The 24,397-nt window shown below is 40.4% G+C and overlaps 1 protein-coding gene across 1 annotated transcript in view; it reads left to right on the forward strand.

Moving 5' to 3' along the window:
• Positions 1-24,397, forward strand: part of TNN (tenascin N) — a 48,885-nt gene that overhangs the window by 19,827 nt on the left and 4,661 nt on the right. Inside the window, exons 4-14 of the mRNA XM_075832153.1 lie at positions 4,155-4,529; positions 5,367-5,630; positions 6,531-6,716; positions 12,070-12,159; positions 16,890-17,153; positions 17,820-17,950; positions 22,188-22,320; positions 22,691-22,842; positions 22,929-23,025; positions 23,419-23,583; positions 23,805-23,968. Coding sequence (XP_075688268.1) covers positions 4,155-4,529; positions 5,367-5,630; positions 6,531-6,716; positions 12,070-12,159; positions 16,890-17,153; positions 17,820-17,950; positions 22,188-22,320; positions 22,691-22,842; positions 22,929-23,025; positions 23,419-23,583; positions 23,805-23,968 — 2,021 coding nt within the window. The remainder of the gene's footprint in view (positions 1-4,154; positions 4,530-5,366; positions 5,631-6,530; positions 6,717-12,069; positions 12,160-16,889; positions 17,154-17,819; positions 17,951-22,187; positions 22,321-22,690; positions 22,843-22,928; positions 23,026-23,418; positions 23,584-23,804; positions 23,969-24,397) is intronic.

Consider the following 24,397-nt stretch of genomic DNA (forward strand, 5'->3'; position numbering starts at 1 on the left):
GGGAGCCCGCACCGCAGAAAGAACGGACATGTCTTATTACGGCCGTGTTCTGCGGGTCGGGCTCATTGAAAATAATGGCTGCGTCCATGTTCATGGCCCGCGATTTGCGGGCGGCTTGTGGCTGACGGTCCGCTGCCGGCCGACCCGAAAATCATGGCCGTGCACATGGCTACAGTCGTGTGCATGAGGCCTTAGATTGTTCAGAACCTGTTGGCCCAGCTAATAGACTTATGTACTATGTGCTATACAATTGGTTTCCATGGGATTATGCTTAACAGGTTGTGTTCGATTTTCACTTACAAATCTGAAGGTGGGTTGAGCACTCCATAGAGCAGATTTGTTCTGGAAAGCAGTGGAGGAGATCTATTTTGACATATCAGTAGATCATTTTTACTCGATTTCCCCTTTAAATTACTTGGAAAGGGATCACCATTGGCACTTGAAACACTTTTGTGCCACGAAACGTCATGTAGTCCTAATGCCAGTGTAGTCAGTGTAGTGTTAGGCTTTATTCAGACGAACGGGAATCACGTCCGTGCAACGCGTGTGCTTTTCACGCGCGTCGCACAGACCTATATTAGTCTATGGAGCCATGCGGACATGTGCGTGATTTTTACTCAGCGTGAGTCCACTGAAAAAAAGTCACGACATGTCCGTTCTTTCGGAGTTTTGCGCGAATCATGCACCCATTGAAGTCAATGGGTGCGTGAAAACCATGCATGCCGCACGGAAGCAGTTCCGTGCGAACTGCGTGATTCGCGCAACAGCTGTCAAAAGGATGAATGTAAACAGAAAAGCACCACGTGCTATTCTGTTTACAAACATCCAAATGGAGTGTCATAATGATGGCGGCTGCGCGAAAAGCATGCAGCCGCTCATCATATGCTGCAGCCACACGGAGCTGTTAAGTGTTTTTTGCGCACACAAAACGCTGCGTTTTTGCGTGCGCAAAAACGCCACGCTTGTGTGAGTGAGGCCTCAGTCAGACAATGAACCACAATCTTTCCTTAAATACGTAATTTCTTGATGTTGTTCATGTAGATGCCATTATTTGATATTGATATCAGAGGACAGTGCTTCACATTATTTCACGATCACAAATAGCCTATAATTACTAGGTCGCTGTTGGTTAATTAACATGCCTACGTGACATAAGGTTCTGTACACACTATTGCTGGGTTCTGATCTGTCAGGTTTCTATTGCCCCTGACATTAAGAATTCTGTTGTCTACAACGCTATTCTAGCCTTTAAAGCGGAAACCTGGCAGACCCATTAGAAGACAATGAGATTTTTGCAGGGTTCATTAGGATCTATTTGATAATTCATCCGTCACAGCTGTCATGACTTTGTTAAAGGGGTTTTCCCATGAGGGACATTTATGACATATCCACAGGATATGTCATAAATGTCAGATAAATGCGTGTCCCACCTCTGGGACCCTCACCTATCTCTAGAACGGGGCCCCCTAAACCCCGTTCTAGCTTTTTGTGCTCACGATGCCTCCCGGCCACTTACATGGTCGAGAGTTACGGAAATCGCGTAACTCGCTGAACTACGCTGTTTCCGTAACTCCCATAGATCTGAATAGTAGTGACGGAAATACCGCATGCTATGGGAGTTACAGAAACAGTGTAGTTCAGTGAGTTACGCTGTTTCAATAACTCTCGACCATGTTCTAGAAATAGGTGAGCGTCCCAGAGGTGGGACCTGCATCTATCTGACATTTTTGACATATCCTTTGGATATGTCATAAATGTCCCTCATGGGAAAACCCCTTTAATAATGTAAGCAATGACGCTACTGTGAACAGAGCCTTACACAACATAGTTGTGTCATGAGTTTCTCTGCAAAATACTGCTAGACATTACAACACAAAGCAGAGGGAGTATTTACAGATACCATTGTCCAGTTGGTTAATGACATCACTTTATGAAGGCGCTAAAGTTGCCATGATCTGAGGAACGGGGTTGATTTAGTTTTTGGAGGTTAGAGATGACACTTCCATGCAGCTTGTGATCGGAGTTAAAGTGAATCACCACCTTTTACCATGATGTCAGTTTTTAGGTCCAAAATTCTGTGCTGATCAATTTTTTAATATATATTTTTGGCGGCCAGAACTTTGTTTTCTGATACAGAGCTCCATATCCACTCCTTAGGCGTAGAGTTAAAAAAATAACATGCTGACTGTCTGCAACCACCACTAGAGGGAGCGAAGGAGCTTACTCATCTTATTACTAAGTGAAATGGATAACATTATGCAGTATGCTCACATGCACCCTCTAGTGGTGGCTGGCGATATACAGAATGTTATCTTTTATATCCATGTTTATGGGGAGAAATTTTTAACATATTTCGATTCTAAAATTGCTTCTAGGGTAGAATATCTCTGCAATTGATAGCAAATAGAGCATGCCACAATTATTTTTTTTACATGGAATCCGACAAAAAAATATCTTGGTATGAAATCATGTAAATACAGAGGTACTGTAAGACACCATGCACCTCTAGGGTGGTGTAAATGAGGTCTAAACGTGAATGAAAGACTGTATTATCATAAATAGTGATATAATCTGTATAATATTTACTCACCTACGGCGTGTAGAAATATCTGCATAGAATTCTCCTGCTTATGAATAAATACCACTTATCTCTGCCGAAACTGATGTAGAAAAACACAAGCTTTCGTTTTGATTTTCATTATGAAATCTGAATGCTTTGTGTTTGACTTCATGTATTTGGATATGGATTGACATGTAGGTAAACACACAACTTGCTATGCAATTTGTTTAACTTATTTTCAAGCTTCGGGTTCCCTAGCTATAAAACAAGTTTTTAAATATTGACATTTAAAGCAATATTGTTTTAAATGTCAGCAACAAGATGAATTATGGAAAATAGTGCAAAGAAAAAATATAGTGGCCTTTCACACAGCAACCAGACACATGTTTACTGCCAAACTGCTGAAATAATACAGGTGGAATATGGTAGGTTCACTGCCTTACATTGATGTCATATTGTCCAAAGACTTTACAAGAAGGGATGGTGTATAGTTGTTTTTCACCCAAGAAACAAAACACAGTGTTTCATTGGTCATCAAACTGGATACTCATTATCAAAGTCTGATGAGGGAGGTGCAGGAAAGACATGATCTGTGTCTCTCCTGCCTTCCATTAGTACAAAGCTTTCTAACAAGGTACACAATTATATTCATGTTCACTTATAATTTACAGTATACAAATGTAAAGGCAGGAGAGACACAATTTGTGCAGCTCTAAACCTTACAGGGTTTTTTTTTTTATGGAGAGAGAAGTTGGATTTCCTATTCTCAGGATAGGCCATTAATATCTGATAAGTGGGGTTCCGACTCTCGGCACTCCTTCCCCAGCTGTTTTAAAGGGTCTGCTGCACTTGTGCAAACGCTGCTTCCTCTTCATTCCCTTTACTGCACAATACTGTCAAATACACACTTATAATGACGGTTCCCAGTAGTACAGCCTTCATTGGAGAAGCCTGTAATACTGTGAACCGCCGCTACAAGTGTGTCGGCGTTTGACAGCATTGAGCAGCGTTAGCGATGAAGGGGAAGCAGTGCTCTTGCGAGCGCCATGGCCCCTTCAAAACAGGTGATCGGTGGGGGTGCTGGGAGTCGGACTCCTACCGATCAGATTTTGATGGCCTATACTGAGCATAGGCCATCAATTTTTTCTCTCTGAAAGAAAACCCTTTAACTCTAAATTGAACCTTATCCAAATGAAACAAAAAAGATAAATTTATTTAAGGTAAAATAGAAGAAATGTTTTATCTACCTTTCACATTTCCCAGTCCACCCATATTCTTTTAGAACCATAAAAACGTTTAGATCGTTAATAACTGAGAAGCATTGTGCATGTGTGTCACTCACTCATAGGGAAGCTACCTATAGGTGGCACTAGAGAAACAGTTTTCTTCCTTCTGGAGGAGAGCTAATTTGAATACTTTTTCCCAGTGAGCATTGCTCTACATCAGCTGGATCTCTGCAAGGTGAACCAGTACCCCCCTCTCCCCAGAGAGATAGATATGTAGCTACAAAGATGATATGAAGCGAGAGAAAGATAATGAGATTTTTTTTTGCAACGTTTCTTACCTAACCAGCTTTGTTTCCCCTATTTTTCAGAGATGGCCAGTCTTTGCGGTTACAATGGCAGATATGAAGCTGAAACTGGTACATGTGTGTGTGATGAAGGCTGGGAAGGACCAGACTGTTCTCAAAAGAGCTGCCCCAACAGCTGCGCTAATAATGGTGTATGTGTCAATGGCATTTGCCAATGTGCAAGTGGTTTCACAGGCCCTGACTGCAGTGAGAAGGAGTGCCTTTTGGACTGTGGTGAAAATGGCAAGTGTGTCAATGGTGCCTGCCAGTGTAACGTGGGATTCACAGGAGCAACCTGCAGAGAGGAGGATTGTATCGTGAATTGTGGTGATAACGGGCGTTGTGATGGCGGTCAGTGCTTCTGTGAGGAGGGATTCTTTGGTGAATCCTGCTCAGAAGGTAAGATACTGTTTGAGGTGCCTTTTTATTTGTTGTTTTTTTTTTTTTTTAATGAGGTCTGTTAAACGGGTTGTCTCATGAAGATGACCTCTATTTTATTCCCTTCTAGGACATGTGGACGTCATACAAACCAGAGATCAAACATCTCAATATCTTCTAGAAAAAAAATAAAAGAAACAACTCAGTACTGCTTAGAAATATGAGGTTTTTTTTATCATAATAGTACGATTTATAAGTAAAATATATACAAACATTGCACAATTGATTAGTGCTAAATATTCCTGGTCTTAAAAACACCATAAAAAAACCTGACCAAATCCTGCAAGTGTGAATACACCCTTAAAATTGAATAATCTTAATTATAAAAATGTAAACACCCCCCCAAATAAACAGGCAAAATTACTTGCAGACAGATAATAAAAAAATACTTCTTGATTCTAATAAACATTTTTACCTCAGCGCCAACCAAGTGATGGATGTAATGTCATATATCAGGTGTTCTGCACAGAAGAGAACACATATAGTTGTGCTCGCAGCAGAAATCAACCAACTTCTTCCCCATAGAACGGAACGACGTTTCTGCCCCTGAATGGGCCCGTAACAGCTGCTACAGCTATAGTTGTAATGTATATGAAAGTGATAATTGACGCCTATTCCTTGGAGTTAAACAATAGGGTCTTAATATATGAGATGTTTTTTGGTTTTCATCTTGAACAGTGTAAACATTATCTTGTCGGATAAAAGGAGACATTGGAAGTACAAAGACGCAGTAAGTCATCAGCTGTTTTAGTATCAATGGGTATTATAAGTAATTTACATGCTTTTGTTCTATGACAGTGATGGCTTTGCAGAACTTACGTCTCATCAGCACAACAGAAGACTCTCTGAACATTGCCTGGGACCTGCTGGTGGAAGTGGATTATTATTATATTAGTTATTATCCTTATGGAGATGAAAGCCAGAAACGGCAAATTAAAGTTTCTGCAAACCAAGACTTTTACCAGATTGGTGGTCTGAGCGCCAGCACACTGTACAAAATACTGATGTACCAAGTGAAGAATGGGGTCACCAGCGATCCAGCCACGCTTCAAGGCCAAACTGGTGAGGAGGGTCAGATAAACTTATGTAGGAGTGACATCGATGACTTGTAAGATACAAACTTTTTCTGGTAGAATTTTTTTATAATGAATCAGAACATGTGAAAAGAAAAACTAGGACAAGCATCCTTCTCCAGCTAGCAATGCACTGTGTGGTCACCACCAGAACTAATGAAGGTCTAAATATACGGACATTTCCAATCTAAGGCTATGTTCACACAGAGTTTTTTTGCAGGCGGAATTTCTGCCTCAAAATTCCATTTGGAAGTTTGAGGCAGATTTTCCTCTCCCTGCACGCCGATTTTTCCTGCGTTTTTCGCCTGCGGCCATTGAGCTCCGCAGGCATAAAACGCCGCGAAATACGCTTTCTCTGCCTCCCATTGATGTCAATGGGAGGTCAGAGGAGTAAACGCCCGAAGGTAGGGCATGTCCCTTCTTTCTCGCTCACGGGAGAAAACCGCCCCTGCCTCCCATTGAAATCAATGGGAGGCATTTTAGGGCCGTTTTTGACAAGTTTTGCGGCGCGGTTTCCGCGTCAAAAAACTAGTCAAAAAACTCTGTGTGAACATAGCCTAATAATTGGTGTTTGTTTGTTTTTTTAAATATGGTACAATACAACCTGATATTTCCTTTTTTTCTGGATAATTAATCCAAAAAACACGAACAGCTAACATTTTTATGGACAAATTGAAAAACTATAATGAATAAAGATGATAAGTAATACATGTCTATCTATCTATCTATCTATCTATCTATCTATCTATCTATCTATCTATCTATCTATCTATCTATCTATCTATCTATCTATCTATCTATCTATCTATCTATCTGTCTATCGCTACATTGTCTTCATAAAATGGCATTTCATACACTAAAGGAAGTAATTTGTCTTTTGCATTTTCAGATGGTGCTGCTTTAGGAACTCTCTGGGTGACTGAAGAGACTGAGGATTCTTTGGAGGTGGAATGGGAGAATCCTGATATTAGAGTGGACTACTTTAAGTTGAAGTATGCTGCCCAGCCTGGAGGAGCAGAGACAGAGGTTCAAGTGTCCCAAAGCAATGACCCCAAGACCAGATACATCATTAGAGGTAAGCAGACGAGGCTCTACTTATACTCTTGTCCTGTCCTTTGGCCTTTCTGTAATCTGTAAAAAACATGTAATTATTTGCCGAGCATGTCAACAGTCCTATAATGGGACTCTCTATGTACTATGCATCATGATTTATGATAACTGTAGTCCTATAGAAAATCCACAGATACCACATCCTCACATCATGGTGAACTGTGCACAAACTGTGCTCAGCTGTAAGCCATTGTCTAACTTAGCTCTGCTAAATTTGTAGATTTCATATAACTGATCAGTAAACTATCTCTATACAGCATATTGAAATACAGTCCTAACGTGTAGCTGCTGCTGTTTACTGACCTAATGTGAATATGCATTTTGCACTTATAAGTATAAAATATTACATAGAAGTCATTGTTCATAACCTGTCTATATAGACAGCTAAATTGACATGGAGCTGTGAATGCCTTTATTCCTACTCATGCTACCTAAAAACTGGCAAAGTAGGGATGCAAAAGAAACAGAGACACAGCGCACAAAGTCGACTACGCTATTGATTCCGTCAAAACGACGGAACCCTTGCACAACGGAGACAAATGGAAACCATTGGCACCGGATCCGTCACCATTGAAATCACTGGTGATGGAAACAAAAACCTTTGGTTTCCGTTTGTGTCAGTCAGAGTCCCGTTACGACGCAAAGCTCAGACGGGACGTTGGAACGGGACCCTAGCGCAGATGTGAACGAAGCCTTACATGAAAAAATTGACTCATCGCTAACAGTTGTAAAGTTTTAATAGTTTACAGGAATTATTAACTAATCATGTCTGTTGGGAACACAGCAAACATGTACTGAAGATAAAATGACAATGTGCATGTTGATCGGTCCATAGGATTGACGATCGTTCCTGCTAAAAGAACGGGGCATATAGTCAGGTTTTTTTTTTTTTTAAACAAGATCTAATTTTAGCATAGTTATGTGATCATTATTATAATGGCATATTAGTAATAAAAGTAAAAAAATTAAAAATATAAAATATAAATAAAATATAATAGAAAAACAGAAAAACAAAGAGACCAAAATATTGGGCTCTTTGTTTATCTATTTTTATATTATATTTAATTTATATTTTATGTTTTATTTTTATTACTTTTATCAACATGCACATTCTCATTCCCAACAGACATGATTAGTTAATAATTTCTTTAAACTCTTAAAACTTTACAACTTTTAGCGATGAGTCAATTGTTTCATGTAAGCGATATATCTATTGTAATGTCGGCCGATCTGATTGTGCCCTTTAAACCTAACTCGGCAGTCTGGATTATTCCTAATTCAGGCCCCATATATGAAGCATGTTATATATGTCCTGACCTATGCATCACTTGTACCTTACCTAATGAAGAGGCCGGTGCGACCTCGAAAAACACATTGTTGTTTTATCTGTACAATAAATTAACATCATCTATCCTTATCTATCCGATCCAGAGACAGAAGGACTACTATTAGGCTGCTCCAGGGCAAATATTGATTGTTTTTTTACCATATTTCCACTAAAAACTGGCAAAGACATATACTATAACATTTTAATATAATGGATGACATAATGGGTCAGTGGTTAACACCACTGCCATACCACCTTAGGTTCTTACTGAAAAGGAATGCACTCCAAAATCATAGGCTAAGTGACTTAAAGGAACACGCCATGGAAAGCTAATACACTGTGTCAAGCACCGCCCCCTCAGGTCCTGCACTATGCATAACACAGTCTACTAGTTCTTCCTGGAGTGTTCCTTTATTTTATAAAATGGTCTAAAGTCTGTGAATACTTGAGATTAAATATGAAATTAGACCATGATGTCCCCACTAATGTAAGTGCATTGAACAGCATCATGTTGGTGCTATGTAAGGTACTCTAAGTTTATCCACCTCCAGACAAATTCAGATTATTTGCAGTTTATATTCATTCCTTGTTATATGTCAGCTCTTGTGCGTCGTCTCTTTTAATCTGAATATGATATCTACAGCTCTTAACATGTGACATGTTGAGTAACTGGATGTTCTGACACAGATAAAGTTTCACATAGATACGGCTGTCGGTAGCAGTTTCATTTACCCATATGTTCACAGGCTGTGCTGAACATCATGTCAAAGCTGCTAATGTAATGTTGGCCCCCAGGGTAACAATGGAGATAAGAGGCACGTAATACAGTTGTAACAGCCGATAGCCGATGCATTTACCCTGCTGGAAGACATAAAAAATGTCATTTATAATAAATAAATTATTAAGTATTGTACAGATAACCAAGTATCCCATCAACAAAAGGATAGATACCTAATTTGAAAACAAAGTTGTGCCCCCTGTTGGTGAATCTTGTGAACACTGCATTGGGATAGAGATACTAGTGCACTGCTTGCATGATGCTCTAGTATTATTAAACTTTCCCCATTGTATTATAAACTAATAGTTCTTAATTATAGATCCTGCCAGAAGGGGGAGCACAACTGTGTTAGTGCAGCAGCTTTAGACCAGGATCACACAGGCAGTTTTGGTGCAGTTTTTGGCTCAGTTTTTTTTAGCCAAAGCTAGAAGTGGATCCAAAAGGAAGGGAAGACATAAAGGAAAGACTGATACATCTACTTTATTTAGTGTCCACTCCTGTGTTTGGCTCAAAAACCCTAGCCAAAAACGGCATCAAACCTGCATGTGCGAACCCGACCTTACCGTTTCACAGCACAACTGCAACAACAATTGCGCCACCGCCCTTTCCCATCATAGGGATCAGAAAGGGAACAGAACTGCAGCTGCTTAACATTTGCAAGCACAATGTTTTAGGGACTGTTTTTTTGCACTAGTACAAGGGCATATATAACATAGAGGCACACTAGACTGCTGCTTTGGGGTCCTGGCCCCCAATGGGCGATGTGAACTTAATGTGGTTGTCCAGGATTAGAAAAACATGCATGCTTTCTTCCAAAAACAGTGCCACACTTATACACAGGCTATATGTGGCATTGCAGTACAGCCACATTAATTTGAATGAGCTGCAATTCCAGAAACAACCTGTGGACAGGTTTGCCGCTGTTTCTGGAAGAAAGCAGCCACGTTTTCTAAACATGGAAAATCCCTTTAAGCAAGGCTCGACCTCCCCATTGGCATTGCAATGTTATAAGATTAAAGGGAATAACTAGTCATAAGGTTATGCTGCCTTTTTTTCCTATTATGAATGGGAAGGGGGCCCCAAAGAGGGACCCTATTAAGATTTTAGCTATGGAGCCCTCTCTATTCTATGTACATCACTGCAGTAAGGTACCCCAATATGTGTCTAATAGGGAATAAGGAGACACCTATGTATACAGATGTTTTTAATCATCAAAGAAACCTTTTTTTATTTAAGTAATAAATTAAATACGAAAAACTTTTATACATTTTTTTAAGAATCTTGCCTCTATTTTTTGGAACTGGATAAGAAAATATCTTCCATTATCTGAGTCTTTCATGCGTATTTTTTTGAGTTAGAATATACAATTGTAAAATGTAGCCTTTATCCAATCTGATGAGACGAGAGAAAGAGTACATACAACTATAGATAAATACAACCACTGTCAGCTACATCTGAAAGTGCCCGGAAAAGAAGAAATTCCACTTAGATAAGTATAAATGAGGTTATTCATCAAGGATTTGTTCTCGTAAAGTATGAGACTCATAAAATAAATTTCCTCAGCACGATAGAAATTAGTTGTAGTATTCCGCAGTAACCTGACCTCAATTTTTCAAAAGGAAAAATAAACTAAAGCTGGAGAAAGAGAGAGATAATTTTAAAGATATCATTTATATAAGTTGCTTTTTATTTATGGGGACATTTCCATAAACATTCTCCTGTAAAGCATCATGAACCACTACTACAAACCAGAGTATAAGCTCCTTCAACCCTCCATTTCAGGGGCCAGAAGCAGCATTTAGTAGAAACGTTGACTATTAGGGCATGCCCACACGTGGCGGATTTCCTCCGCAACTGTCCGCATCAATGCCGCACAGAATCTGCGTTGCAGATTCTGCTGCGGATCTGCACAAAATGTGCAGTACATTGATGCGGACTAGCTGCTGCGGACTGCGGGAAAAGTGCTTCCCTTCTCCCTATCAGTGCAGGATAGAGAGAAGGGACAGCACTTTCCCTAGTGAAAGTAAACGATTTTCATACTTACCGGCCGTTGTCTTGGTGACGCGTCCCTCTTTCGGCATCCAGCCCGACCTCCCTGGATGACGCGCCAGTCCATGTGACCGCTGCAGCCTGTGCTTGGCCTGTGATTGGCTGCAGCCGTCACTTAGACTGAAACGTCATCCTGGGAGGCCGGACTGGAGACAGACGCAGGGAGTTCTCGGTAAGTATGAACTTATATATTTTTTTACAGATACATGTATATTGAGATCGGTAGTCACTGTCCCGGGTGCAGAAACAGTTACTGCCGATCGCTTAACTCTTTCAGCACCCTGGACAGTGACTATTTACAGACGTCTCCTAGCAACGCTCCCGTCATTACGGGAGCCCCATTGACTTCCTCAGTCTGGCTGTAGACCTAGAAATACATAGGTCCAGCCAGAATGAAGAAATGTCATGGTAGTAAAACCAATACGCTCCGCAGCACACATAAGATCTGCGGACTTCATTGCGGAATTTTGACTCTCCATTGAAGTCAATGGAGAAATTCCGCCATGAGTCCGCCACTGCTCCGCAACAGACAGAGCATGCTGCGGACACCAAATTCCGCTCCGCAGCCTATGCTCCGCAGCGGAATTTTACGCCTCGTCTAAACGAACACTGCTAAATTAAAGTGTAAGTCAATGGACAAACGGCTCCGCTGCGGATTAACGCTGCGCAGTGTCCGCAGCGGAATTTAAGTGAAATTCCGCCACGTGTGAACCCAGCCTTAATTAGTTCAATCATTAGCAAAGAAATGAAATGGAAACACATGTATTAGGCATAGATCTTCCGAAAATTTACTTTTAAGGTCCCTTATACTCTATAACTCTTATGAACTGGAAGATGTTCCCCCCTTGAACCAATGATTGCCTGTCCTTTCCGCTGCAAGAAACACTTCTCATAGTTCATTTATCGTAATGTTACTGGATCATCGAGAAAGATTATATTATAATAATTTGCATGCTTAATTTTAGACCGTGGTTTGAGTAATTATATGGACCAATGGTATTTTTACTACGTCAACACCGTCACAAATTCAGTTTGTTTCCAAGGAACCGATGTTCCTGTGATTCGCCGCAGTATTGCTCAGCAAGATATTATACATTAAATTCTAGGGACAGAAATTATTTAAAAAAAAGTATTAAATGTGTTTATTTGCATTTAATTTCTCAGGTCTACAGCCCAGCACGACGTATGATATCAGTGTCCAGTCTGTAAAAGGAGGACGGGAAGGAAAAGCTTCATCTGTAGTAGGAATAACAGGTATGGTCGTAAATCTGTGGTGTCTAGTGCACGGATTTAGTATAGGAGAAAGTGTTAAATGGGCCTTGTGGAAAGATATCTGTCACCAGAGGAACACTATACTGTTAGAAAAAATGCATCTCAGTCCCCACCCTGAAAGTTTAAGTGCACATTATATTGCTGAAGGAGTCCTAGACCTCATGGTCCATCCTACCAGTGGACTCATATATTGGCTTCTGACTGTGTCAATGAGCTGAGGTGTAAACTCTATAAGTGTTTTTCATTGGTTTCATCCTAAAATCTGGGCAGTTAAGAGGGTGCAGATGCCCACAACCAACATCCATACCCTTTTAAGTATAGCAGGTTCGCACAGAACCTTTTTCATACAGAATTGGAAAAGAATATGGCCGTGTAAAAAAACCTTTTTTGGTACCATACTTTACTGTTGCTGTTTTGCTTTAAACTAAAAAGGTAACTAAATGTTCAACAAACTTCTGACATGTCATAGTGACATGTCAGAAGTTTTGATTGGTGGGGGTCCGAGCACTGAGACCCCCACCAATCGCTAAAACGAAGCAGCAGAGGCACTCGTGTGATCGCTAAGTTGCTTAGTTTCTGTTCTGCTTTTTCCGGAAAGCCGATGAAGCGGTGTACGGGCTCATAGACTTTCTATTGAGCCCGTACACCGCTACTACCGGAAAAAGCCAAACAGATACGAAGCGGCTTAGCGCTCACGCGAGCGCTTCTGCCGCTTTGGTTTAGCGATCGATGGGGGTCTCAGTGCTCGGACCCCCACCAATCAAAACTTCTGACATGTCACTATGACATGTCAGATTTTTGTTGAATATTTAGTTACCCTTTTAGTGTAAAGCAAAACAGTAACAGTAAAGTACGGCACCAAAAAAGTTTTTTTACACGGCCATATTATTTTCCGATTCTGTATAAAGTGCCCCATAAACATCATTCAACAGCATTGCGATTGCCTATTGGCTGAGATATGCCCCAGCTATCTGACCACAATGCATCTTCTTGCATAACCATTGAGGACCTCCCAGTGGCTGTGACAACTATGGTGCCATGGAGACCCACCAAGTATAGTTTTAGGTATAGTTAGTTATTACTCCAGCATGTCTCTTAATACTATACATGCAGAGACATGGAGTGAAGTAGACTCTGATTATCTTGATCAGTTCTATTGGACACGACCATGTCTGGTAATTATGAAATCATTTCTTTATTCCTACAATCATTTGCTGACTTCATCAATGATTTATTTGCACATCATTAAATGACACAAACGTTCATTCAATCAATTGATCAAGCAACCACTTCATCACACGAGCAATCGTTCCTGTCATTGACAGTCGTTCGTGAATGCATTCGCCAGTCTAATCAGTATATGCACTGGATGGATATTTATATTACGACCTGTCACACACTCTCTGAGCAAGTGTCACCAATGAATATTGCATGAGCGTACCGTAAGACATTAAATATGGTATTTACATCCCTTCATGTACAAATTATTGTGTAGCCGCTACACGGACATATATTTCGTTTTATCTTCCTTCATGCAAATTTAGGTGGTATCTGTTGAGAGCTGTGATTTCCGGCTTCTCTGTGATTCTTTATTAAACAGTACTATTTACCCAGCAAGCACCACATGAAATGCCTTATTTGCAATATCTATCTCAGGGCACACAAGTACTCATGGGTATCGTAGCGTATATATAATCAGCAGGCTGCCTTGTACATCACTCAGATAAATATCGCTTATTTTGCAGTCTTGTACAATTTCATTATTTGTGTTTTCCCATCTCTGGCATCAACCTCAAGCCATAAATCCTTGAATTATGTATCTTTTAAAGCGTCTGTGAAGCAATAGTTTATTCTCAGTACAGTGAGACTTCTCCATGGTACTAAACAATCCTAATTATTTTCTTTTATATACTCCAGGCAGCCGTGTAAATATACTTGCTATGATTAATTTAATTAAGAAAACTGGTGCATAATAAAACAAGTAAATGAAAATAGGCAGGAAGCTGTAGAGGCGTGCGTAATGCCAGTGTGAGCTGTTTTATGATAAAGAATGAAAATTGCTTAAAAGGGATCTGTCTTCTTTGTGACAACTTCTTATTGTATTATTTTTCAAACAAAGGATATTAAAAGACAGAAGAGGAAGCAAATTTACTTCCATTTTCTGGGTCCACATGGGAGAGGAATAGATAAAAGGAACATTGAGAATGGTAATTCTGCTCTGAGCTGCGCTCATTCCTTCCCCCGCTCCTGCACTCTCTGTAAAGCGATAGCAATCAACAGCTGATCGGTGGCGGTGCCGAGAGTCGGACTTCCACCAATCAGATATTTATGGCCTATCCTGAGGATAGGCCGTGAGTTTCTTCTCTCTAGAAAACTCCCTTACCTTCCCTGGGGCGGCCATATTGGAGAAATATACTCTCTTCCTGTACTGTCTGTACAGACTGTACAGCAGGGTGCATGTGCTTTATGGCAGTTGAAATGAATGGAAGTTAATTGACAGAAAGATGTAATAGATTATTAAGGTCCCCATATGCTTTCGATTTTTGTCGGACAATAGCTTAATCGTCCGAGACCTAATTCTTCTGAATCTCCATAAACATGCATGCTCAGCAAAACGTGCATGTATATTTCAAGGGGGAGAGGGGAATAAGCCAGCACCAAATCCCTCTGGCAATGGCTTACCTCCCATGTTAGTGAATTTCATATTTCACTAATACTGGTGTATTGTTATACATAACAATGTATAAGCTGAGCATACCTAAGGACCCATATATTGTTCTTACACAACACACGAGCCCTTGATGTAATGCCCTTGATGTAACCGATCCTTTTTTCACCTCCAGTTGGCAGAGAGTCGGTAGACCCCCATACATATGAAATTGTCGTCTATTCCCGCCTAAATCATCAGGATTGGACAGCTTTTATCTAATGTGTATGGGCATTTTTACAGTCTTCAGGAAGTGATAGGGAACAGCCACTACCCCAGAGAACAGAAAGTTGCAAGGGAGATGTTTACAGAGCCTTATCTGTGGGTATAGTAAAGGGTACAGTATTAACCAAGCTGCCAACTATTTATTGATGTTTAATAACCCATAATGCATCTGTGTATGGTTGAACTACCATGAGATCTCTGTAAAGTTATAGCTTTAAGACCCTTTTACATGGGCCGATAATTGGGTGAACGAGCACACTTTCAACCACCCGTTCCCGATCATTGGCACTTGCAACATGCCCAGAGCGATCAGCTGCCAACAGGCAAACGCTCGCTTGTCTGCTAATCGGATCTTTTATGTGGGCATTAAAATCATCGGTTGTCGGCAACCTCCCGTGTAAACCGGGATGTGCTTCTGACAATAATAAAACTGTATGTGCCCGGACGATCACACTTACGATTGTTCAGGCACATTTAGTAGCAATGATTGCATGTATATGGAACTAATCGAGAGCCAATATTCTCGTTAGGCGCTCATTATAGGCAAAAAATTATAAAAGAAGCGTCAAACTATTGTCATAGTTCTAGTAGCTAGTGTAAAAATTTTAATATTTAATAATTTTATGTGGATAGTAAAAAAAACAAAAAAACAGCACCAATATTTTTCAATCATGTTCATAATAAAAACCTGATTTAAATATATGTAATTTTCTGATGATAAATTCCCTTTAATACAATGTAAACACAACAGCAAAGTCGGTCCTTCACTGTAGTAATGCAGATTTAGATGCAGCGTTTGCTATGGATAATGTAATATAAGCAATAGAAAGTATAGAAAACAATGAGGGGTGGATAAAAGTTCATCTAATGTCCAACAAATCCTGTATTTTGAGGTGATAAAAATGACCATCTGTCCATATAATTATCAGGAAAACTGAACAGGACATTGCAATAAAAACCTAAAATGGAATATGTTTTTTTAGTCCAGAGCTGCATTCACAATTCTGCGGGCTGTAGAATATAAATCTCCCAGCATTCCTTTGGGTTAATGTCTGCTCAGAGCGTGGTGTGGAGATTGGCATTCTGGGTCTTGTTTTAGGAGCTAAGCTGTAAACATGTTGACTGTTTCCAATGACAACCATCAAAACTGTGAATGCAACACTGGCCTTTAATACAGGCGTAACTCAGGGCTAGTTCAGTATCAGTAATACAATGTATTTACAAAGTTACCAAACTTTGGGTGACTTGGGACTGTGGGGAATTTCTAATTCCCTACCATTGCCCTACATTAGCTGCCATTAGGTGCCATTTACCTGTAGTCAGTCAATGCACTGTACATACACGCTGTTGTGATACGTTGATGGGTACTGAATGTATTGGGAACAGAGTCTCATAGTTGGTGCGTGTATTTTACTAATGTCTTCCATAGGTAAATGTTGGGGTATTTGAGATTTCCTGCTCTCTGCGGAGTTATTATTATTATTGCTTGTAAAGTCAGCGATATCAATAATAACCATAGAGCATGTAATTACTGTTATGCAGTCCCCTAAAACAGTCCTCAAAAAGTGGCGCATTTAAGACGTTTGTTTTATTGCTGCACGGATATGTTTTTAGTTATACTTAAAAATTTTCTTATTACTAGTGGATCATTTGTGGCGAATATAGTTGAAAGACTTAGAAAATCATGTGCACTTTATTAAGAGCCACAGGTATTTTATAGTGAAAAAGTATAATGTAATATACGTGACTGAAGAAACTAACAATCGACAAATATCTTTAGGAATTGATGGTCCTAAAAACCTGGTGACCACAGACGTGGGTGAAGACACAGCCAGCTTGTCCTGGGAGGCTGCCCGATCTCAAATAGATCGCTATATATTAACATACGCATCACTTGATGGAGAAAGTGATGAGATGGCCGTGGGCAAGGAGAAGACCAGCACTTTCTTGACAGACCTCACCCCTGGTATGGAGTACATATTCCACATCTGGGCAGAAAAAGGAAACAAGAGGAGTAAGCGAGCCTCTGTTACAGCCATGACAGGTGAGATTGGGCATGTTCCTAAGAGGTATTAGCACCATGTATTGCACTTTGTTAGGAGGTGCTGACTCACTATGTTTTTTTGCATTCGTTTTTCACAGCTTGACAGTTGACTGAGTTAGGGATATAGCAACAAACACCCAAAATACATTTCAAGTGAACCTACACCTTTCAGCCCATTGAAGCTATGTATTATCTGCATCATATTCCTGCCAATATTAGCACATGTATGCCCGGTTTTTCATATAGAGCTGATGCCACCAAAATGCTCCCAACTTTCCTTAAATTATGACTAGTGCACATGAACTGCACCCTTTACACCCCAGCACCTATAAGACCATAGCACACAGATCCTAGCACCCTTTAGCACAGACCATAGGTCTCAGAACTCACTCACCAAAAACCACCTCTTGGTCTCTCTCCTCTGACTGACCAGACTATAATATAGACTTGGCAGTAAAGAGACCATAGAGCGGACAACCGGAATGCTACCAGCGAGAAGGAGAAATGGCTGCTCTTTTTCGGGGAGTCTCCCAGACATTCCCGGAGAATAGGAAAGCATGTAATAATGCAATTCCCTAATATATGGTTTAAAGTGTTAAGTTGGAACTTTACTTTATCTCATAATGGCTTTTCTTATACTAAATTATTTTGTGCACTCTCATCTAGACATTGATGCACCAAAAAATCTGGAGGCCTCTGAAATCACACAGACAGAAGCCACCTTGACTTGGATTCCACCTGTAGCTCAGATAGATGGATACATACTTAGTTATGAGGATGAAGATGGTGACCGTCAGGTAATGGATTTATTGGGTGATTAACGACATATTGATTCAAAGAAGCCATCAACTTTCAAGCACTTTAAGGCCGTGCCCATAAAAACTACGCAGCATACCCTACCTGGAACCACATTGTGGTGCGGTTTTTCGGCTGGAATTTCTGCTGCAGAAATCAGCGTAGAAAAAAAAAAAAAGTTCATACTCACCCGGCCGTTGTCCTGGTGACGCCGTCCTTTGCCGTCCGGTCCACCCTCCCTGAAACTGCAGTCCATGTGACCGCTGCAGCCTGTGATTGGCTGCAGTGGTCACATGGGATGAAACATCATCCCAGGAGGCCAGACTGGGGGAAGAAGGAGGGAGTTCTGGATAAGTATGACATTTTTTTTCTTCTGAGTTGAGATTTTTGCGTCGGAATGGCTCAGATTTTGCCGCAAAAGTCGCAACGCTTGGCTATCTGTTGTTGGTTTTGCATCCCCTCTGAATTCAATGGGGGAAAACCCGCAACAGGAAAGCCACGAAAACGCAGCATAAATTGACATGCTGAAAATTTCAGTTCTGCACCGCAGGTCAATTTATGAACGTTTCCAATGCGTTTTTTTCCCCGCAGTGTGGGTCTGAGATTTTCTAAATCTCATTAACTTTGTTGGTACTTTAAATGCTGCAGAATTTCCGCACAGAATTCTATTGCGGAAATTCTACAGCGTTTACGCTACGGTGGAACCCGGCTTAAAATTGGTCAGACATTCATATTGTGAATGAAAACTATAATATTACTGATTGTTACAAGAATTGAGCCTGAGGCCCCTATATTACAGGGCAGCAATTCTAACCACTCAGTCAGTGCATAGACTATGCAAACCCTATTCCTAATAAAGTGCAAGTTCTAAATGCCCGTATGGGAGAAGCAAAATTCATTCATAGGATAGCAAATTAAAAGCTCAAAACTTAATAAAATTCATTCATTGGAGCAGCGTTGTAGCTTGAAATTATTGGCCTAATGCAAAAGCCACCATTGGAACAAGCAACTAAATTATAGCACAATTCAGAGCTTGTAGGAACAAAACACAAAAGCCCTTGGACATAAACAAATAATTTTGAGCTTTACTTAACTCCCGAGGGTTTAATTTTCAGATCTAAAGCCTGGTTTATGAATAGTAACATAAAATATATGACTGAGCAAAACATGCTACAGTGCAACTAAAATACTGCAGTAAAAGTAATTACTGCAATGCCAGATGGAGGAATACGAGCCGGGTTTGTTTAGTAAGGCTTTAATATCTACTTAATGGTGTCGGAAGTGGGTGTATTTCTACACTGATAGATATCATTGAGATTTAATAGTATTTAAGATGTTTTTTGTGGCCTCTGTTATTGTATCTAGATGTTTGCATATCTGTAAATTACAAGCAGGTGGAGCAGCCTTTAATTGATCCCATTGTGAAGCGTTTCAGGTCTAAAATTGCTATTTTTAAAAAATATATATATATTTCTTTTATTTTTCCATTTAAATTTGGAAAACAGATATATAATATTATAAAATATAACAAAATACATGACAAACATAATATATAAAAAATAACTACAGCCCCCCTACCCTCCCACTTAAAGAGGCTCTGTCACCAGATTTTGCAACCCCTATCTGCTATTGCAGCAGATCGGCGCTGCAATGTAGATTACAGTAACGTTTTTATTTTTAAAAAACGAGCATTTTTGGCCAAGTTATGACCATTTTTGTATTTATGCAAATGAGGCTTGCAAAAGTACAACTGGGCGTGTTTAAAAGTAAAAGTCCAAGTGGGCGTGTATTATGTGCGTACATCGGGGCGTGTTTACTACTTTTACTAGCTGGGCGTTCTGACGAGAAGTATCATCCACTTCTCTTCAGAACGCCCAGCTTCTGGCAGTGCAGACACAGCGTGTTCTCGAGAGATCACGCTGTGTCGTCACTCACAGGTCCTGCATCGTGTCGGACGAGCGAGGACACATCGGCACCAGAGGCTACAGTTGATTCTGCAGCAGCATCGGCGTTTGCAGGTAAGTCGATGTAGCTACTTACCTGCAAACGCTGATGCTGCTGCAGAATCAACTGTAGCCTCTGGTGCCGATGTGTCGTCGCTCGTCTGACAAGATGCAGGACCTGGGGAAGTGACGTCACAGCGTGATCTGCCAGAAGCTGGGCGTTCTGAAGAGAAGTGGATGATACTTCTCGTCAGAACGCCCAGCTAGTAAAAGAAGTAAAAACGCCCAGATGTACGCACATAATACACGCCCAGTTGTACTTTTACTTTTAAACACGCCCAGTTGTACTTTTGCAAGCCTCATTTGCATAAATACAAAGATGGCCATAACGGCCAAAAATGCTCGTTTTTAAAAAATAAAAACGTTACTGTAATCTACAGTGCAGCGCCTATCTGCTGCAATAGCAGATAGGGGTTGCAAAATCTGGTGACAGAGCCTCTTTAAGCAGCCAGAGAAGGAAAAAAAATTTGCTATATGTAACTAGTTCTGTACATAGTCAAGCATTTTAAAGTTAATGTCCACCCTTCAGCAATTATTTTTTTTATTTAAACAGGTACAAAATGTTGTACTGATGAATCTCTTAACATATACAGTATTTGTAGCGGTTGGAACTCCATTTTTATGATATAGAGCTCCAAATCCCCTGCATAGATACAGATTGGAATAATAAAATGATGGGTTCCTTCAGCCAGCACAAGAGGGAGCTAAGGAGCTTACTACATACTGTACCATTAAGGCTTCGTTCACATCTGCTTTGGGGCTCCGTTCATGGGTTTTGTCGGAACTTTCCGTTAGGGGAACCCATGAACGGAAATCAAACTGAAACAAATGGAAACCACTATGACTACGGTGGTCGACTATGCTATTGATACCGTCAAAACAACTGAACCCATTTTGCAATGGATCCGTCACCATTGAAATCAATGGTGATACAAACGGAAAACCTATGGTTTCCGTTCATGGGTTCCCGTGACGGAAAGCTCCAACGAAACCCATGAACGGAGCCCCGATGCAGATGTGAATGAAGCCTTAGACAGTGAACAGTATGCAATAGGCTCCTAAGCTCCCTCTAGTGGTGACTTCAGGCATCTAGAATTTAATTATTTTACTATATGTCTGTCTATAGGGATGTGGATCTCTGTATAAGACAAACTGAGTGAGCTCCAAGACCTATAAAGATATATTAAGTAATCAATCAGCACAGTATGTTGGACCTAATACAACATTAGAGATTTGCACAAATAGTAATATAGTTTATTTATGTACTATAGTTTACAATAATTTATTTATAGTCTTCTTATATTGGGCAAAAACACGTCATAAAAGATTGAAGCAAACATATATAATACTAGCTTTTATACCCGGCGTTGGTCGGGATGTTGACTTACGGTATAGATGTTGCATGATGCTTGACTCCGTGCATGCCCAGTGCAGCACGAGAACACCCCCCACCCGTGCACATCGCGGCCTTCCACTCATGCCCAATGCAACAACCGGGGGCAGGACCAAGCACCACACCTCTCGTACCCAGTGCGCATGCGCCGCGGCGACACCAGGAGAAACACGGTGCAGCTCCCTGCGCATGCACAGTACGACGGGCGCCGGACGCCTCAAGTCCAATAACAGAGGAACGATGCAGCTCCAGGGAAAGTAAATGTGTGTAGTGGTGTATGCGATAACCGCAATGTGTGCCCCGCTTATAATAATAATAGATGGTACATAAGAAGTGTGTGTTATTAGAGGTTGGAGATGATAGAAAGAATCCATAACCATCAATATTATCTAGGAATAAAGACAACTTCCCCCTTGGCACATCCTGTTAGTATGGTGGCCTCGATGACGTGATCCATTTTAAACCAATGAAAAATCCTGCTTCAAACAAACTTTCGAAAATATATATAAGTTAAATGAAAAGATCTGACTATTTAATGTAATGCTCCACCTTAGAGGTAATATTATTATAGGAATCTTTATCTTCAGCACCTCTAAAGATCCAGTATGTAGCCAGTGTAAGCATGCTGGGAATTTCAAAACAGAATATGAAAGCTATTTTACGATGTCCTGTAGTCTGTAGTCATCTGGGCTTCCAGAGCATCTATTAAAATTCCCCGCCTATCTGCCTATCTTGGGATCTAGCATTATCATGTTGATTCTATAGCGGTTGTAGAAAAGTATTCAAAGACAGAAAAATGCGTGAAATAGTGCAGAAAAAGACTGGTTTATCTGTCAATTACAGGAGATTGAATTAGATGCTGCAAGCAAGAGTTATGAGCTTAAGGGTCTGAAGAAAGGAGCCCAGTACAATGTGTTTTTGAGGGCTTACAAAGGAGAACGGAAGAGCCGACAAGCCACCACCATGTTCCTCACTGGTAAGAAATGAAATGGATGTAGGTTATAAACTGAACACTCTGTAAAGTTACACTCATCATCACTATTGCTTGAATTTCACCCCAGCCAAGAAATGTAGCTTTCTAACATATGCAATACAGATTTTTACCACTAGGTGACCAAGAGAGCTATTCCGCTGAAACTATATTTATTGTACATAGGAGTTTGTAGGCCATACTAGGGTGGTATTCATGTATACTGTATATGGTTGCATATTTAAAATTGTATGTAATGTAACGTTTTTTTATCTTGCCCATTGAAATAAAAAATTCTACAGATAAAATAGTTACGATCTTTTATTGAAATAACATGATCATCTTAATGGTGCCTTTCTCATTATTTCCCTACCAGTGGCACTCATAATTAAATTCCCTGTGGACTGTAGCCAAATCCGACTTACTGGCAACAGAGTAAGTGGTGTATATACTATATACCCTGGAGGGGAGAACACACCAGGAATCAGAGTGTATTGTGACCAGGATACAGATGGAGGTGGATGGACTGTAAGTGCCCTAAGATGTATTATATGGTCAAGTTTTATACTTAGGGCTTATCTACAATTTTCTCATTATTGTTGTTCACCTTGTAGGTTTTCCAGAGAAGGACTAGTGGCAAGCTTGACTTTTTCCAGCGCTGGAGGACATACATAGAGGGATTTGGAGACCCCAGTGATGAATTCTGGCTTGGTAAGTAAAACCAAGGGAATATTACAATGTGCAGAGGTGTAACTTGAAGCTCCTGGGCCCCATTGCAAAATCTCTAACAGGGCCGCTCACTTACCATGTACCATTATAATCCTAGTGTCTTCTTATGTGACAGAGGGGTCTTTCGGGCCCCCTCAGGTATCAAGGTCCTGGGGTTACTGCTACCTCTGCACCCCCTATAATTACGCCCCTGACAATGTGTATGTAAATGTTGATGCACAGATAATTGGGCCTATATAATTTATAATAATAATCTGTACCCTTAATCTGTGACTATGGTAATAAAACTATTATCTCTGCGTACAACGGGTAGAATTTGATGTACAGGTATCTGTTTTTCAGAAATATAAACTATTTTTATTTATATCGGTGCAGGTTTGGAATGGATTCATAAACTTACATCTACTCCAGTGAAGTATGAGTTGCGTGTGGACCTCCGGGTTGGAGATGAGTCTGCATATGCTGTTTATCGCACCTTCACTGTTGGTACTTCTAAGGAAAGATACAAACTGATAGTTGACAACTACTCTGGCACAGCAGGTAATACTGTCACTTCTAAATAACCTTCCTAAAGATTCTAGATTTTCGTAGTACTGTGCTGCTGCTATTACAAGAAGGCACCAGAACTCGTTGATTTCTTGAACGTCTTGCAGAAAATACTCAATCATAATCTCATTTGTGGGAATTTCCTGATCATTTATGGGTAATCTGACATATCTGACAATTTTGCTATTATGTTATTTATGATTCTCTTTTTTTAGGCGATGCTCTTAAATATCACAACGGATTGAAATTCAGTACATCGGATAAGGATAATGATCTGGCACTCACTAATTGTGCTCTATCACATCGTGGCGCCTTCTGGTACAGGAACTGCCACCTCGCCAATCCTAATGGGCAGTATGGTGATAACAATCACAGTCAGGTATGAAAAAAATAATAAAAACGCATACTGTATTTTTCAGACTATTGGACGCACTGAAACATAAGACGCACACATAATATGAAGCTTAAAAGAGGAGAAAGAGTTGTTGTTTTTTTTTACTGTACATTTCCTATGAATAATATTCTTATTCAGGCGATATGGTACAGGTCCAGTACCCCACCACAATGCCAGCCACAGTGCCCCAATACAATGCCAGTCACAGGGATACAATGTCTTGGCAGCTATTGTGCCTTCACCCTCTCCTGAACTCACCAGACATCAGAGGAGTGGAGAGGCAGGGGTTAATGAGGGATGAATCTGCTCAGGTCATTGCTTTAGAGTTGATGCATAGGAGGAGGGGGTATGGCTAGAAGGTCCTTCCAGATCAGTACCTGCACAGATTCCTGTTCTGTGTGTACAAATGTCTGC

Source organism: Rhinoderma darwinii, chromosome 7, assembly GCF_050947455.1.
Source record: "Rhinoderma darwinii isolate aRhiDar2 chromosome 7, aRhiDar2.hap1, whole genome shotgun sequence".
NCBI lineage: Eukaryota > Metazoa > Chordata > Amphibia > Anura > Rhinodermatidae > Rhinoderma > Rhinoderma darwinii.